The 19,389-nt window shown below is 32.3% G+C and overlaps 1 protein-coding gene across 18 annotated transcripts in view; it reads left to right on the top strand.

The window, feature by feature from the left end:
- Window positions 1–19,389, top strand: part of LOC113398863 (muscle calcium channel subunit alpha-1-like) — a 109,450-nt gene that overhangs the window by 65,094 nt on the left and 24,967 nt on the right. For all 18 annotated transcript variants that reach the window (XR_010309688.1, XR_010309687.1, XM_064219127.1 and 15 more), the window contains exons 3-5: window positions 11,578–11,807; window positions 16,321–16,426; window positions 17,861–18,000. Coding sequence is in view for 16 of the 18 variants with exons in the window: in XM_064219127.1 (XP_064075197.1) it covers window positions 11,584–11,807; window positions 16,321–16,426; window positions 17,861–18,000 (470 nt within the window). In the remaining 2 variants the exon portion in view is untranslated. The remainder of the gene's footprint in view (window positions 1–11,577; window positions 11,808–16,320; window positions 16,427–17,860; window positions 18,001–19,389) is intronic.

The following is a 19,389-nucleotide window of genomic DNA, read 5'->3' as shown; positions in this document are numbered from 1 at the left end:
TATGATATAGTATAAAACAAAGTCGCTTACCGCTGTCTGTCCCTATGTTTGCTTAGATCTTTAAAATTACACAACGGATTTCGATGCGGTCTTTTTAAATAGATAAACTGATTTAAGAGGAAGGTTTATATGTATAATACATGCACAATAAAGTGGAGAAACACTGATCATTTTAGAGGTTTCTAAAGTGATGTCGTAAACAAACACGTTTCTTGCGCTTACATTGCAAATGCTGGCTCAACCCTACGAGATAGATCAAAATAATGTAGTACAGTATTGTACACCTTAAAAAGGTCTTCAAAAAAGTCCGTGATGGTATATGTCTTTCTCTTAGGGATAACCCACAATAACTATTTTTTATCCAGTACTTTCTACGAGAAATAATGGCTTATATTCGAAGCGATTTTAAGCAATACAGCATAAATCCTTATGCAATTAAGTACCTTAAATACATTGACCATTAAATATAGAACAATATGACCTTGTACAGCATGTAATTTAAATAAATATTTTCGAAGATATTACAGATTTAAAACTTCCTACTTGAACGTATACTAACACCACTCATTATTAATTCCGTATAAATTCAATTTAAATTTATTCATTGGAAAAAGTTTAATATTAAGTAAAATTTAATATATAAACAAATTCCTTGCCTCGAAGGATCCCAAAGGATTTACCAACTTTGCGAAATCGGAAGCCGTATAAGTTTAGTATTACCATAAAATAGCATTTTGCCTTATTTAAACGTTTTATTAAACCGAGAGAAATCAGTGTTTGTCAATGTCAATGTCAGAAGCAGAAATAATTCTGTCAAATTAGATTTGACATTTGAACGAAAAAACACGATGTTATTAAACATATCCATAAACAACATTTATATCTAGAACCGTTAATTTAAATAAATATTCTGGATAACTAGTTGATATACTTGAGCCACATTAGGTACAGCTCTAGTATTAGTAATTTGTATGATTGATAGGAATTGTGATATTAATGGCATTCCGCTTACAGCGGCGGCCATTTGAGCGTTGATTAATGACGTTTTGCAAATAAAACGGGAAATCAAAGTTGACCTCATATGCTACTATTTATAACAATTATTATAATTTTTACTAACTAAGATCGATAAAACTATATACTTGATGGTAGGACTTTGCAAACCCGTCTGGTTAGGTACCATTTACCATGTATTCTACCTTCAAACAACAATAGTTAATATTGCCATGTTCCGATTTGAATGTTACCACTTTTTTTTTTAATCTCGCTGAAAAAAGCGTAACGCGTTTCTCCCACGTAGAAGTGGATATATATGGGTCTCGCTGGTGCCCAGAACGCCGTATGAACTCCGGTACAATGGAATACCCACTAAAAATCCAGCGGTACGCTATGCGTCTCTTCCGCGGGCGCCACTGGATCGCTTTTACGTGCTACCGCGGAAGGTACAGGGGACATAACAACTTACATAACGACATACCGTTACCAAAATTGGTGGCGCATTGATGATACGATTGATGATTGCGTATTGACCACTTACCATCAGGTGGCCCATTTGCCAGTCGTGTACCTATACGACTTTTTTTTAAAATGTGTTAGCGTATGGAATTTTTATTTAGGATAGGCATACTTTCAAATAAATTAGGGATGTGTATGTTTGGAATTGATTTATTAATTTGTAATTTATATTATTCAATTCAAGATAGTTCAGGTTTTAAGTGCATATTGCCTAACAGATAATATTGACCAAAATAAGTCAAAGTTACATTTATTTGATTACCAGTACGGGTTATGTCGGTGAACGTATAATGTGGATTGTACAGTCGGGGTAAGAAAAGGTTCGTCACCTTAAGATCTATTTTCGTGTGCTCACTATGAGCGATAACCTGCTTTACCGATTGAGTATGACGTATTGCGTCGCAATGTCATTATAAGGCGTATCTAGCAAAAAGTATAAGAGCGTTTAAAAGCTATAATAATAATAAGAAGCCTTCAATCGGGATGACAATAACAAACACTATTTTGAACCAAGTTATCATCCTATGTTAGTTTAATTTTATACGCAGTTGTCTGTTTAGTGCTTCAGTTTCAAAAGGTACTAAGAGTGTACGACTTGTTAAAGGAATGAATTTGAAAACTGACGAAGGTTTTCTTACTCTGACTGTACAAGAAAACATACATGCAATGTTTTTTTTTCTTAAAATATACATATGTATAATACAATCAACTTGATTTCACACGAAATTCAGTATTGATAGACTAGATTAAAAAAAGTATGATGATATCCTGGTGACCGATTTACTCACGGCGGTAATTCCCCAGTGCACTCTCTATTCCTTCACTCTCATCAGATGAGACAACAATTCGACAGGACTGGATAGAGTTTAGTCACTAGACAGACCAACGGCCTTAGCTGACACCGGAGAGGTAACACTAAAACTTTTAATCTTCGGGTTGCCAATGAGAATTTCTTCAAAGAAAAACCTAATAACGTTTTACTGTTCAGAATCAGGGTTTAAAGCCAGTACATCGTGATCTTCAGCCATACGAAATAGCCATCCAATACAGTAAAAAATTATGTAACCTAAAAACTCTTTGTGCCTTTCGCCGAAAAAGGTTGAATATACCAAGAAATCTTTTAATAACGACAATAAAAGATTTCTCGATGTATTCAAGATTTCAACAATGAGGCCCTTATGTAACAATCATTAGCGATATACAGATCGCGACACAGAATACTTCATTAAAATATCTCAAAGTACATTGTAACGAAGTAATTTGATCTTACAAAAGCCCTTTCCCGAGGCTCATGTTATTGCTGCGTTTTATGAGTACAGCACTACAACGTAATAAAAGAAAAAAAATTGGATCATTTGTTGACATTCATTCAGGATAATACATTAATTTTGTATACAACAGGATCCTAGAAAACATTCAATATGATTCTGTAGCAAATTTAAAAATATATTTAATTGAACGCTGTACAAAGGGTCATCATACAATTAGGAGTTCATGGTTGACACCTTACTTTATAAATACATACCTTAAGAATGAAACGATCGCCTCCTTTATCTTTCTATCGTATATAAAATATACGCAAATAATCTAAAATTGACAAAAAAAATCAAACTCGCTGAGTTTCCTTCGCCGGGTCTTCTCAGGTCTGGTATTTTATTTTCCGATCGGGTATTGGAACAGGGTATCTGTTCAAGTTATATTATCATCAGCCTGCTGCTGTCCACTGCTGGACATAGGCCTCCCCTAGAGCGGGCCACGTTGCTCGTTCCTCTGCTTCCCTCATCCAGCTATCTTGAAAGATCAAGCTATCTTGTACAGGGTATAGTTTTAAAATTATTAATTCATTATTATGTGTAATGACTCATTTTGATTTATTAAATTCATGTAAATTTAATTTTGGGTAAATAGTGAGTTTCTTGTTAGTCCTTAACCGAACCGATGGTAACATCATATTTAATTTAATAAACAAGATGATTTAAAATTCCTGTATGGAAGGGCCAATTTGCATTAGGTTATTAAGCTTATTTATGAATTTTATAATTTTTTGGAATTTATTTTCAAAACATTTTTGGTACAGTATTGAAAATACTTTGAAAAAACGGTATTATATCAAGTTGAAGAGTTTGTTTGTTTAAAAGCGATAATCTCATAATCAAACAGTATGATTTGAAAAATATTTTTACGTTAGATAGTCCATTTATTGAACAATATATATTCCTTCCTTAAAGGCGGGCAACGCACTTGTCCCCCGGTGTTGCAGATGTCCATGGGCGGTGGTAGTCACTTTCCATCAGGTGAGCCTCCTGCTCGTTTGCCACCTCACATAAAAAACACACATATTATATAAAGCTACAAACGACTTAGGTCCTCTGCATCTTTCACTGGATCGTGTTATGAATATACCAAATCATTAAAAGTAGTTCAATTAACTATATCTTTAGTACGCCGAAATATATATAAAAGTATAAGACTAGGGTCTATGTCGAACAACTTTATTAATTTAAAAATAATTACTATGTTATATAATAATAATTTCAATTGTTATGTCATTTACACATAAACATAACTAATTGGAAAAATCATCAAAGTTCGCCGGAGTTGAATCCGAAATCATCGGTTAAATATATAATGTATTTTCCACTGGACAATACCGTCCATCGTATGTATCTGACCAGAAATAAAACTAACGATCACATCAAGGCTGCGAGATCTAAAATAAACATTACAAATACATATTTTATGAACAGCAATAATAATTAGAGTGCTATGTTTAATACACTTCATTTTACGAACCGTATTCGAATACAGTGAGGCGTCGTCTTAAATATCGGCTTTTTCTCCGTAACAGCATCGTGAAATAAACAAACATAATCCATCTCTTATTATTGCTGGACAAAGGACCTGTTCTGTACAGCCTTTGTTTTTAAACGAATTTTTACTGGGCTTGCAGTACTGAAGAGACGAAAATCGTCATGTAAGGAAGGCGACGCTTCCCCATCTTTCGTTCTATTAAATACGGTTTCATATAATAATCTTTAAAGTATTATTTGTTCTCGTTTTAATTCATATGATATATTTAATAACAATTTCATATTTTGGTATTGAAATATTCTCAAACGTCAATATATTTTGTTGTGGCTGTTATTTAATATGTAATATATTGCGAAAGTAACTTCCTTCCAACTGTGTGTAAAATAGGCGCACTGGCAAACGGATCTTATAACGCTAAGTTTCCGATTGCGCAAAGTCAATATATCATTCTTAGGGCAAGCTTTTCGTTTCTATAATAAATTCAAATAATTTGTCAAAAAAAAAATAAAAAAAATAAGGCATATTATTCAACACAGGATTATATAAATTATACAAAAGCGTGGAACCGCTATTCGTTGATTTTCAGTCAGGACATATAATATATAATTGTATTCAACGAATATGCGAATGTTGGAAAAGAGTAACTACTGAGTTTCTTGCCGATTCTTCTCGGTAAAATTTACATTGCGAACCGGTGGTAGCTTCACTTTTAACACAGTTCTGTAAAATAACGATAAAAAAATGCTTTTAAAAGCCGCCTACTTGAATGAAGTATATTTTGATTTCCTGATCTCCTCATCTGTTCATAAACGCCATTGGCGCCAAAAGAAATATTAATCAACCCTTACTTCCCTTGAATACACAATATTTATAGTTTGATACACTTATTAATCATCGTATAATTATTATTAATAAATCTCAATACAATTATGTTTACATTAATACAATTCTTAGAGTACATAAGCATAAAAAAGCGAAAGCGGTCTTCAAAGTTTTACTATCGATTTAAATGTCGAGTGCCTAGTTTTTATTCACAGAATAACGTTGCAGTATATTTATACAAGATGAGTTATAGAATTCCCTACGGCCGAGGTTAATTTATGTATACTTTATAAACAAAAGATAAACAGTTTATTTAACAACGTTATACTCATTTAGAAATAAATACATATGTATATTTTTTATTGTTACGTGATACACACTCTACCGAAGCATATTTGTGTTCTGTAAACCTAATATCTAAGGCCCGTTGATACCTTGATAAAAATACAGGATTTTATTGCCTAGCAATAAATAAAGTGGTTACAGTCAAGGCCAATGTTAGACTTAGGTCTAGGATTCACAAGTGGCAAATTTTTATTGAAATTTGAAATTTATGTGAGATAGATCTGCTTCACTGTAATGTATAATAATACAAATTATTGTTGGAAAGGCTGGTATACTTACCAGACTTTCCAACAATAATTTGTATATCGAATCGTAGCTATTGTAAATTATATTGAAGACATTTACTTGGTGGTTAGGCTTTGTGCACCCGTCTGGGTGGTACCGCATATATAATACCGCCAAACAACTATACTTACCGTTCGTACTGTTGCGTTCTGGTTTGATTGGTGAGTGAGAATGGATGTGGATGGGTATAGAGGTAGGGGACGACCAAAGAAACGATGGATGAATTGTGTGAAAGACGATATGGTTAGAAATAATGTTACTTGTGAGATGACATCCGACAGAGAAGTATGGAAGAAGACATGCTGCGCCGATCCCAAGTAAAATTGGGATAAGGGGAGGATGATGATGATGATGATGAAGGGACATAATATCTTAGCTCCCAAAGTTGGCGCATTGGTGTGATGTAAGGAATAGTTAATATTTCTTACAACGCCAATGTTGGTAACCAATTACTATCAAGCGACTAATTTGCCTGTTTGAATATTGAAAGTAAAAGTTAGTAACTTTTATTTTCAATATTCAAACAATTGAACAAATGTTTGTCCGGTAGTACCGTACATAGATTTATTCATAAATTCAAATCATTTGTACAAAAAACATTGGCAAAGAAGGCATATTATTCAATACAAGATTATATAGATGATAAAAAAGCGTGGAGCTAATACTTGTTGAATACCAGGCATGATGAATTATATACATATATAATTGTATTTAACTAACATAACTTTGTATTTTTAAATGTTGAAAAATAAATGTTGAAGACTACTGAATTTCTCGCCGGTTTTTCTCGGTAGAATCTGCATTCCGAACCGGTGGCAACTTCACTTTATATGGTTTGTTAAATGACGATTCAAAAGTGCTTGTGACAGCCTACTTGAATAAAGTATGTTTTGATTTTTCACTAACCATCGGGTTCCCGTCCGCATACCTGTAACATAAGAAAAAATCCATATCAATACCGTCGTCGGGAGGACACCGAAAAATTTAAAATATAGAGATCTATCCCTTTTTTTACGACACAACTTTAAACATTCACTATGAATTCGTCCGTTTGATCTCGGTCTGTATTGAAACTGCTCAATGAAATTGTTAATCGAGGATTCGTATTGTTTTTCTTTGAATTACGTTAGCAGATACATTTATATTTAAAGAACATTACAAATCAAAGCTAACATCGAACTTGTTTTAACATTTGGCAAATGCCATTGTCAATTGACATTGTAATAAAAAAGTTTTAACTTCAATCAAATGTTGACACTTTAACGATCTTGTCGTAAAGGAACCAAATCATATAACTAGTATTTAAGTAGGCTCTTATGAACACTTTTGTACAGTCCTTACATTAAATGCATTATATTTGTAGAGTCCAAAAAGGGGACTCCATCGAATAAAATCAAAATATACATTATTCGAGTAGACTTTTACGAGCAGAAAAGAAAACACTAAAACATACAGTTGATTCTTTCGTTTGTCTTTGATTAAACGTGCTAATGCTATCATCATAAAAAATACGATTTAATCAAAATCTTTTTGACATTTACAAAGATTAATTTTAATGCTCTCTTATCAAACAGAGGCGATTCAGGAGAGGTTAAGGGTTATAATTATTATTATTCCAATGAAAATTTTTAGCATACGTTACTTTTATAAATAAAGCTGTTAATGTATGTATTATGGTTGGTAACACATTGGCAGAACAATTGCCACATAACTTAGTTTGAGATATTTTATATCAAATCAAATCAAATCAAAAATCTTTATTCAATATAGAAGTGTTTACACTTGCTTATTGATTGTCAAAAATCTACCACCGGTTCGGAATTTAGCACCTCGGACCTGAGAAGAACCGGCGAAAGAAACTCAGCGGGATATTTTTTTTTTTTTTCATTTTGCATGTACAATAATTATTATATTTTAGTTATTTGAAACAGCCTGGAGGCGATCATTTCATTCCCAAGGTGTGCAGTCAACTAAAAAGTCATTAGTGTTGTAATATCCTTTAGCACACAAACGCTCTTTAACGATTCTTTTGAATTTTATAATTGAATAATTTTGAACGTTTTCTGGGATCCTGTTGTAAAAACGTATACATTGCCCCAAAAAAGAGTTACTAACCCTGTGTAATCGGGTACTTGGAGTAACAAGTTTATTCTTGTTCCTAGTGTTAATAGAATGTACGTCACAATTTCTGGGAAAATCGTTTATGTTTTTGCGTACATACAAAACATTATCAAAAACAAATTGAGAAGCGACAGTCATTATTTTAATTTCTTTAAATTTATCTCTTAACGAATCTTTTGGGCCCAGGTTATAAATTGCACGAATAGCCCTCTTCTGCAGTACAAAAATAGTATTAATGTCAGCTGCATTACCCCAGAGTAGGATGCCATACGACATTATACTGTGGAAATAACTGAAGTACACAAGGCGAGCCGTATCCACATCAGTCAAAAGTCTAATTTTTTTTACCGCATAGGCTGCAGAGCTGAGTCTATTCGCCAACTTATTTATATGGGGGCCCCATTGGAGCTTAGAGTCTATTGTCATACCAAGGAACTCTGTTGATTCTAAAACATCTAATGCTTCCCCGTTTAAGCATACACTCGTTTTGACACATCTTACATTGGGAGTAGTGAATTTAATACATTTAGTCTTTTTACTATTTAACATTAAATTATTAACACTAAACCAATTTACTATTTCAGAGAGAGTATTGTTCACATCGTCATATATTGAAAGACTTTTTTTTTTTTTAAAAATTAAAGAAGTATCATCAGCAAACAATACTATCTCGAGTTTATCACCTAGGAGATGTGGCAGGTCATTTATATAAACAAGGAAGAGGAATGGTCCAAGAATTGATCCTTGAGGGACCCCCACAGTAACTGGAGACCCGGGAGATCTCTTTCCATTTACATCAACCCTCTGAATCCGATTGCTCAGATACGAAATCAGAAGACTGAGTGCAGTGTCCCTAATTCCATAATGACGTAGCTTCCTGACCAAAGTTTCGTGTTGCACGCAATCAAAGGCCTTAGATAAATCACAAAATATCCCTAAGGCATCCTGTGACTCCTCCCAGGCCCTGTAAATATTTTTAACGAGCTCAACACCAGCGTCAGTTGTCGAGCGACCCCTTGTAAATCCAAATTGTTTCTTGTGTAGCAACTTGTTATTGTTAAAATGTACTAGCATTTGATTTAGTAATAACTTTTCAAAGATCTTGCTAAGAGTTGGTAGTACAGAGATGGGCCTATAGTTGTTGGGGTCTGATGTACTACCTGACTTAAATATTGGTAATACTCTACTATGTTTCATGAGGTCAGGAAACACGCCACTAAGGACACATTTATTAAATATAGTGACAAGGTAGGGTGCGATTACATCAATTATTGAATTGACTACCTTGACAGAGATCCCCCACAGATCGGCCGTTTTCTTAATATCTAGTGATCTGAAGGAACTTATTACATCACTTACACTTACTGTATTAAATTTAAAGCTAATATTACATTTTTCCACGTGGTTTTTTAATAATGATTCAGCAACGGTAGGAGAGGAATTTAATGAGTTAGTAGTCGAAAATGGAATGTCAGCAAAAAATTTTTCAAAAACAGTTGCAACATCCCGATCTGAGGAAAATAAATTGTTGTCAATAGATAAGCTAAAGTCGGAGATGTTATTTTTGACTCTTCCAGTTTCACAATTAATAATTTTCCATGTCATTTTAATTTTATCAGGTGCGTCAATAATTTTTTTTTTTATATGCAATGATTTAGCTGTATGACATACACGTTTGAACAGTTTAGAGTAGGCACTAACATAACTGATAAATGAAAAAGACCGGTTGTATGATCTTTCACTATAAAGTTCATACAACCTCTGCCTACTCTTGTGAATTCCGACAGTCGCCCAATCATTAAATTTAAGAAAATTCCTAGAATAGACTATCTTGGAAGTAAATGTGGCATTAAATTCTGTTTTAATTAATTTAAAAAAATTGTTATAAAGCTCATTAGAATTATCATTTAATTGTAAATATGAGAGCTTTGCCATGATATTACTTCTGAACTTCTCAATTCGATACAAATTGATTGGAACAAATGTCTGTTTTAAATCCTTAGCATTATTTTTTATTTGCGAATTAAATGAAGCCAACTGTCCACAATGATCAGAACTTAACATATTTATAATACATTTATGATTAGGTACACAGTTGGTAAATATGTTGTCAATACATGTTGCAGTGGATTCAGTGATTCTAGTTGGCTCTAAGAATAAGTTAATGAGGTTATATGAATATAATAATGATCTGAATCTAATACTTGTGCTATAGTTTTCTAATAAGTTTATGTTAAAGTCACCACAAATAAAAATATATTTACTTGATCCAGATAATTTCAATAATGCACTTTCCAATATTTTCTCAAATGCTTCATATAACCCGCTAGGAGGTCTGTATACGCATACAACAATGACATGCTCAAGCTCTGCACAGGCTATTTCAATAGTCTGCTCAATAGAAAGGCTCACAACATCCTTACGTTCTTTAAATTTTAGATTTTTGTTAATAAGTATTAATGAGCCACCACGTATAGCTTTTTTTCTACTGAACATACTAGCCATCTGGTGACCACTGAAATTAAACATAAACTGATAATTTACAAGCCAATGTTCTGTTATACATAAAATATCAATGGCATTACTGTTTATGAATAACTCAATTTCTAAATCTTTTCCAGCCATTCCTTGAATGTTTTGGTGCACCAGGTTTACAAGTTTACTATTATTATTGTTTTGATTATTTCTAATTTTAAAATTTAGGAATTTATCCAAAGTTAAATTACTATTAGGTAAATTAATATTAGTATTAATAATACTTGAGCCAGAGACTACCTCTTTTGTCCTAAAATTCAATTTAAATTACTTTTGTCAGTGTTAATATAAATTAAATTGTTATTTTTATTATGCATATGATCCTTGGTAACATTAGGCATAAAATAATTATTAATATTGTAAGCAATTAGGTTACCAATTTGTCTTCTGGATTTTATTGGTAGGTACGTAGTACCTCCTGTCAACTTAAATCTATATATGAATTTATTAATGTCAAATAACATAAAATCATTGCTACAATGTCGGGTCAAATTGTATAAACATACATTTAAGTCATAAATATGTAAATTCTGTGCATCTGTCAAGGTATGTGAATATGGAAATGTACTAATTATAAATTTGCATTTCTTTTGATTTTGAATTTCACATAATAATTTTATATTCTTAATAAGATTATTTTTGTTCAGAGACAAGCTGTCTCCATGCATTAATACAACTATATTATTGGAATCCAGATGCATAGAACTTATCTTATTTATTTGGTACTGATAGGTTGCCCCGGGTGAGCATGTATTGACTACATTTTTTATCTCACTTTTTAGTATTGAGCCAAAGCCCTGACCTAACTTGTCAGATACTACTATAACATTTTTAACATTTTTATTTATATTTATTTCTAACCCCAGTTTATTGTGGTTGTGGAACCCTGGTGAACATTGACTCAACTTGAGAGGTTGGGACACTGTGTTAATATTAGTATTAGCTTATAGATACTGTTTATCTTTGTTAGGCGGCCAAAAAGATTGACCAATTGATCCAACGCCAATGTCTATACTGGTAACCAATTATCATCAATTGGCACATTTGTCTATTTTAATTTGAATAAGAAAAAAATAAAAAAACCTACATGAATTAAAAAAAAAAGAAATAGCTCAAATAATTTATACACACAATCTTTTTCAGATCAAAATGAATGCCACAGAAGGTGGTGGCGAAGATGTGGCAGCAACTCCAACCACACCAGCGGCAAACCCCACGCCAGATGCCGGGCCCCTTATACCAGTACCCGTAGCTCCACGCAAGCCTGCTCGACGAGGGCCGAAGGTGCAGCAAGAGAGACCGAAAAGAGCTCTCTTTTGCCTTACCCTCAAGAATCCGCTAAGAAAATTGTGTATAGATATCGTAGAATGGAAGTATCCTTTGCAAGTATTTTAGTGGCCCTAAAAATTTAAGTTTCGAGACATAAAAATACCATTATTTTGACGTTATGACATTAATACAATACGTACAATTTTAAAAGGTGCCATATTTAATAAGTTACAAATTAAACTATAAAGTAAGTATATTAACAGCATGTTTATCGTCAATGGAATAGAAGAAAATATAATTGCCAAAACGGTACTTAAAGGAAATTAGATTTAAAGTAAGAAATCCTCATTTCCCAAAAGCAACATTTTGGCGCTTCAGACCTTCTTCCTTTCTACTGGAGATATACATATATTTCGCAATACTGGGTTAAGGTTTCTTCTTCTTTTGAGAAAAAATTAAGTTTAATTCGCCGCGCACATCTTAGTAGGTTCCACTCACTTACCTTACAAGCTTCCGCTAAAAAGCAATGCTTAGTATTATTTTTTTGTGGCATCAGTGAGTTGCTGTTAATTATTCTGTAACTGTTTAAATAGCGAGTGAGCCAGGGTAACTACAGGCACAAGGCATATAACACCTTGGTTCTCTAAACAAAATTGTATAAAAAAGGAAAGAATTATTAACCATTCGTAAAGAGTCAATGTCTATGAGCGGTGATGAGCACTTATAGACGTCAGGTAGTGCAGATACCTCTCCGAATACATATTTTATAAAAAAAAAACAAATGTATATTACAATGAGATAATTTAAGCTATTAAAAATAACTTGGAAATATCCCGATAATGCAACGTAGAACTTTCGACTTCATCAGGTTCACTTAACAGCAGCTGTTGTTATTTCAATGTTATTGAAAAATTGCAATACCTGTCCCGATGGCTCAAAGCCAAATCCATCCAAGCATGATTAGACCGCTCAATTCATCTGTAGTTCCGGGTTGGCAGAAAGCAACGAAGGTCGTCGTCAGGACCCGAGAGAATTAATCGATAAATGTTTGCAACATTGTTATCTATTTACTGGTATTATCTACAATTATCATAAAATTCGTATAATTTACGAAGATAAAGATTTGTATTTGAAATTATTATCTTTTAAATATTATCAAACTTAACTTACTTTAAGAACTACAATTTTTAGACAACTTAAACAAAAAGGAAGCTATTAATTCGGCTGATTGTTCTGACGTACCTTTATCTTAATTGTTTTTGCCGATTACAAACTAATTTTAATGTTTAACTCGCTCCTGGCCAAAGCCTTACAAGTCCATAAAGGATTTCGAGCTATCCCATTGTGAGACCAATTTTGCACTCGCCTATACAATATTATATACTTAAACTGCTACTGCTCAAAATAATCCATTTACTCATAGGTACATAAAAACTTAGTATTGATTAAAGATCTTGGACCAACCTTTGGGTATGATTTACGTGTTCGACTCACTGGACCATGCTATGAATTGTGAAATATGAACTTAAAACGAAACATTTTGTCTGGGAGTCGATTGTGTGATGCCTAAGTATATTTTATAATATTTTACATGTAGGCAGGTATATTTCCCTCGTTGATAGTTTTATGCCAGACTATGCCAATCAGTTGTCAGTGCTTTGTTCCTCACGTGCCAAACAATCATCGCGAAGGTTTACACATCTTTAGATGTTCAAATTGTTTATTTATTTTTAAAATAACTTTGTACCTATACGTTATTACGTAAGTTAAAACGTCTTGTACACAAATGCCGTACATCAACGGTTGAAATCTATTTCAGTCCCGTAACCTAATTGTAAATTGAACTCCCTAAATCTGCCGCACTACGTGATATAAATAGTTCGAATAATATCTATGGAATCTGAATTTTGATTGTTACCATTATGAACGTCCGTTGCTTATAACTTTTCCATTGATATATCATTCTGATCTATTACCATTTCCAAACAAACTCAAGTGTGTTATTACTTCCTGCTATCAATCCTAATTTATTCTTTTCGACTAAACTTTTGCCAAATAAATAAATAATTGCGGGTTTTTGTAATCATTTGGATTGATCATAACTCATCCGACAATAGGTTGCACATTCGACTAAAACATAATTTTACGTAACACATAAACATGACTTTGTTACTTGTTTATTTTAGTTCGTTTTTGATTAATTGTCTATGCCAGATAAATCATAGACGTGTCAGCGTTTAAACGAAAACCCTGTCGGGTTTGTGATAACTTTTAAGTATCTCTTCTTGATCTGGTTTTCTTTAAACATTATTTCGTTTTTTTTTTTTTAATATCTTACCCGTGAACTGTTATTGTTTTTAACTTAAATAGTTTTTATGAAAAATAAATTATTCCAAAATCTAAAACATAACTTTTCCTCTATATATATGATAAATCTGAATTTTCAAATTCCAAGCTTCGCTCTTAATTTCAAGAAATAAGATTTGTAAATACAGATTTTATACTTTGAAGTTATTTAAAAGTTGAATCCTTTGTTTTATAGAATTCATTCGTACTCGGCAATTTATTGGTATAAACCATTCGAAATAAAATTCGACCTATAAAACCATTGAAAGAATATAGTTTTTATAATGATTGCATATCGATCACAAATAACTCGCGCACTAAATAAACATAAAACCCTCAAGTCAAGTTAACATATCAAAGAACAACGCCCTTTAATTTAAAAATAAACAAAACGACGTAGAACGTGTAAAAAACTCTGGCAACGAGCCAAAAAACGCCACGTATGTATGAATGAATGGCACAAACATTTGGAAATTGCCCTTCAGGAAATACCGCAAGTAGGTATTCGCTATTGTTCTGTTTGAATATTTAAAAAAAACACACTTTGTTGATAACAATAAAGGCAGAAATAAATATATCATTCTTAATTTTTATTTAATTTATATTAGGTATAGCCTATTCCAATGGAAGTAGGAAAAAAGATAATATTTCATGCGATTCGCTAATAACTCAGCTATATTGTGCATTACTAAGAGTTTATGAGTAATACATCTTTATTTATAACATAACACTTAACTACTTATTTCCAATTTAATTTCACTTCAAAAATTCCAATAACAGTTTTTAATATCATAGATTTTATTCAAGCTCTCGACCAATGATATCGCGTCAATTTGCTGTCAATTTTGTTTATTTGGCTTTTCTCCTCTTATTTTTGGAATAGAGTATAGGCAGACTGGTAAATGGGCCTCCTGATAAACATGCCGCCTAAACATTGTCGTTGAAAGAAATATTAACAATCTCTTATATCCTCAATGCACCGCTAACCTTGGGACCTAAGATGTTATGTCCTTTGTGCATAATGATGTTTGGCAGTAATGTGTTACGTTGAAGATATGTGAAGAGTGTTACCTACACAGAGAGGATTGCACAAAGCCTTACCGGCTCATTAATCATCAGATAAATTGACTAGAATAATAACAAAATTGGATCGGAGATATGACCATTTTATTAGTAATTATAAAACTGAATATAATAAGTGAATCTTATCTTAATTACATCATAAATCAATCATTATAAAATCAATAATACCAAATGAACTTACAGGATTGTATTAATTAAATATCAGAAGGAATATCAATCGGAATGACTTTTTTTGATAAGCCTAAATTAATTTATAAAGATCTATATTCATTCCTATTTCCTGCTTTCGAAAAATATTTAATATGATCTGTTATACATGTCGCAGGCAACTACGTCAATTAGCCATTCAATGAAATGTCTAGCCACTTTATTAAAGGGCTCTATTCAACCAGCGGCCTGAATGACATTCATCTTCCGTTCATAGAATAAGGTACCTTGCTTTAAATGTCTACCTAACCTAACCTATCTCAAAATAGCTGTGATAATATAAATATTTTGTATTTAACCAAATAATTATATTCCAACCTAAATTATAAATATTTTTATTTACATGAGAGTCCCTATTCTATGAATAGAAGATGTATTGGCCGCTGTCATTCAGGAGACTGGTTGAACGGCGCCCTTTAGTAAAATATCTAGGCGTTTAATTAAAAGACTAATTTAACCAGTTGACTGAGACACATTTAAATAACATTACCTTCTTCAAAATTATTTTTTAAATATATTTACTACTCTTTAAAAAAAATGCTACTGTAATTCCCCAGTATAGGGCATATTCATATTTAACCTTCCATTTAAATTTAAAGCATGTGTTGGGGACGGCAAGCCCTAGCACTTCAACCGTTAGGCTATTGACGCTTGAAGTTAAATTTAAATTTGTTTTTATTTTAATCTGATTAAAAAAAATCTAGATCAGGTCTATTGATAAATTTGTAATTATAATTCCCAAGTACTAGTCGTGTAATTAAAGATTGATAAACAAAAATATTTGAACACAATAACTGTATTATAAACGAGAGAAAATTATTTAAGCACCTGGATAACGCTTAACAAGATTACGTTAATTGAATCGATCACGAAAATGAGCGTTCAACACGATTACATAGAAATGCTAGTTTAAACAAATATGTCCTTTTACATACAATAATGTTTTTGTCATGTCAAATAATTCTTTAACTCAAAGACCAGACCGTTCGAATGGATGATACTTACAACGATTTTTGCAAACTGTATAGCATTGGCCGTCTACACTCCGTATCCTGCAAGCGATTCAAACTACACGAACTGGGTTTTGGTAAGTTGTTATTAAATATTGTTTGAATAATTTACTTAATGTGGAACTTTGATTGATCTATGATCTAACTTGATATTCCTCTTTAACCACTTTGATCTTGTAATGTTTGTAATTCTTTCATAATATATTTATTTATTTAAGACACGAATATTTTTCACATCTATACATATGTAAATAATAAAGTAGGTATTGCTTAATATAAACAAAAAATAACAATAGAAAAAAAATAAGAAACCATGACAGCAATTGTGTCCAAATTGGCGTATTCAGCTTCCAACTTTGGTTCCAATCTTGTTATCGTATTTAATCATGTTTAGAGGCAAATTAATTTTGTATTCAAATATTTAATAACGTTGAATGCACTAGTAATAGGTGAAGATTTGTGATGATGATTTTTTTTTTTTATAATTCGAACATTGTTTATAAAAGAGGTACTTAGAGGACGTACCTTTTTTTATCCTATATTCATAAATAAATAATTTAAACAATAAGAGTGCGCAAATATCTCTTTATACTTTTGTATTAATTTTGGATGATTTATTTTAGTATAATCTGCTTAGTTTCAATTGTTAAACAATTTAATATGTTTAAACGAATTCGGTGATCCTGTACTAAAAGGGCCAATATGAACACAAACTTTTGCTAATTAGAATATAAACTAGAATTATTGATTATTTAACGTTAACTTTTTACGTAGTAATATTGTTGTATTATTAAAAAATATATATTCAATTTAACGCAAATGAAAAAATGTAATTTACATTTTGCTAAAAATTTACTTCAGCCATTTCAACACCAGGCATGGATTTGATGAGCAATTAATATTTATTTTGTTCCAACGATATGGTACACGAGTAATAACTTTTACACATATTGTTACAATATATAATTAATACAAATTTAGTTAATTTGAATTTGAGCGCGTAATGTTGTACAGTTTCAAGGTCGAATTATAGAGCAATGTTTTTTGTAACACTCTAATGTAAGCATTAGCATTAGCAGCCTGTAAATTTCCCACTCCTGGGCTAAAGGCCTCCCTTTGAGGAGAAGGTTTGGAGCATATTCCACCACGCTGCTCCAATGCGGGTTGGCGGAATACACATGTGGCAGAATTTCGTTGAAATTAGACACATGCAGGTTTCCTCACGATGTTTTCCTTCACCGCCGAGCACGAGATGTATTATAAACACAAATTAAGCACATGAAAATTCAGTGGTGCCTGCCTGGGCTTGAACCCCAAATCATCGGTTAAGATGCACGCGTTCTAACCACTGGGCCATCTCGGCTCTAATGTAAAGCTCGGGCCTATGCGTAGTAAGAAACGTTTTGTGTTGTATTTATAATTACAAAAGCTTCTCCGTATGTGTAGTGGGTAACATATTTTTTTTATTTTATATTCGTGTCAGATAATTTAAAACTTTATTAATCTTACAGGAAAAAATCGAATACATATTTCTCGTGATATTCACGGGCGAATGTGTAATGAAGATCATTGCGTACGGCTTCGTCATGCATCCTGGCTCATATCTTCGGAATGGTTGGAATTTGCTCGACTTCACAATCGTTGTTATTGGGTAAATATTATTATTATTTTCAAGCGTTCGGAAACTGTTTTGAGACTTAAATAAAGTTTCACGATTGTTTAATATTATGTTGTTGAAATGTTTTTAACTTTTCAGAAACATTTATGACATGTTTATTTTTGTATTATTACACGCTATTTTTTTAAATGTCTACCGTCAGTGTGATCAAACAATCAATGCATGCGACTACTTTATTTAAGTAATTTCCTTATTAGCACTGTATAAAACCACCAGTTTTTCGGAATTCCGATTTGAAACTAAACAAAATCTGTGGTCACTTATTTCACAAATGAAATAACATCAAACCTTTAAGTATTCATAGTTAAAATAAAATGATATATCTTGATAGACTGTCAAAGTTGAGAAAGAAATCGAAAAAAATAGTAGCAACGGTTGATCACTAAGTACACTCACACTAGTGAAGTAGTATGACTTTTTTCGAGTTTCAATCGTAGCTGTCACGCACACCAAGATAATAAAGTGGCTCGTTTGTTTGAATTCTTTTGTAGCGTGACATTAGATAGAGATCTATGTAGATAAATAAATATCAACCGTATACAATTTAGTTTTTATATCATGTATAATAAACCAATACAAATTACTTTTTACCATCTATGTCATCGAGTTGAACATGTCTTATTTATTAAAGATTTTTAACAAAACATTTTTATATATTGGCAAAGTTAAAAGTATCTGCGGAAGTTTATTTTATAAATAAATACCTAGGAAAGACATATTGACTCTGCGGAACCGAAAACTTGCCATTATAAGTTATAAGTTTACCTTTGCTTCTCGTATTTATACAAGTTTATATTTCGTTTCTATAAAAAATATATTATTGTAAATAGTAAATATATTATCGTAAAGTCTCGTTGCAACTGTAAATATACACACTACTTTTAAATATTAATATTATTTTTTATATTCTTGTATTCGGTTTGAAAAGTGATACAGTGTAACTTCAGGCACAAGGGACATAACATCTTACCAAAGCAAAGTCTATGGTCGTCAGGACCGGACCGTAAGTTTAGGAGGCCCTGGGCTAACACTACTTAGGGGCCCACCTAAGACACATCCGAACGTAGACTTGAGTTAAATTAATTGAATCGGTTTGATTCATTGCAGGACTCGCAGGGCTGGAAACCATACGATCTGTTTAATTTAATAAAGTTATGGATTCTTTCGCATTATCGTCTATTTTTAACTTTGACTTGACCTAGCTGGGGCCCCCTTGAATCCACGGGGCCCTGGGCTGAAGCCCAAAAAGCCATATGGTAGATCCGGCCCTGATGGCCGTTGATGGTTACTACTAGATGTCCTATTTGCTAGTCTGGCTACTTATCTATCCTTATATTATAAATGCGAAATTAGCCAAACCGC

Source organism: Vanessa tameamea, chromosome 26, assembly GCF_037043105.1.
Source record: "Vanessa tameamea isolate UH-Manoa-2023 chromosome 26, ilVanTame1 primary haplotype, whole genome shotgun sequence".
NCBI lineage: Eukaryota > Metazoa > Arthropoda > Insecta > Lepidoptera > Nymphalidae > Vanessa > Vanessa tameamea.
Note: the sequence above shows the minus strand (reverse complement) of the source record. Positions and strands in the feature narration are given on the sequence as shown.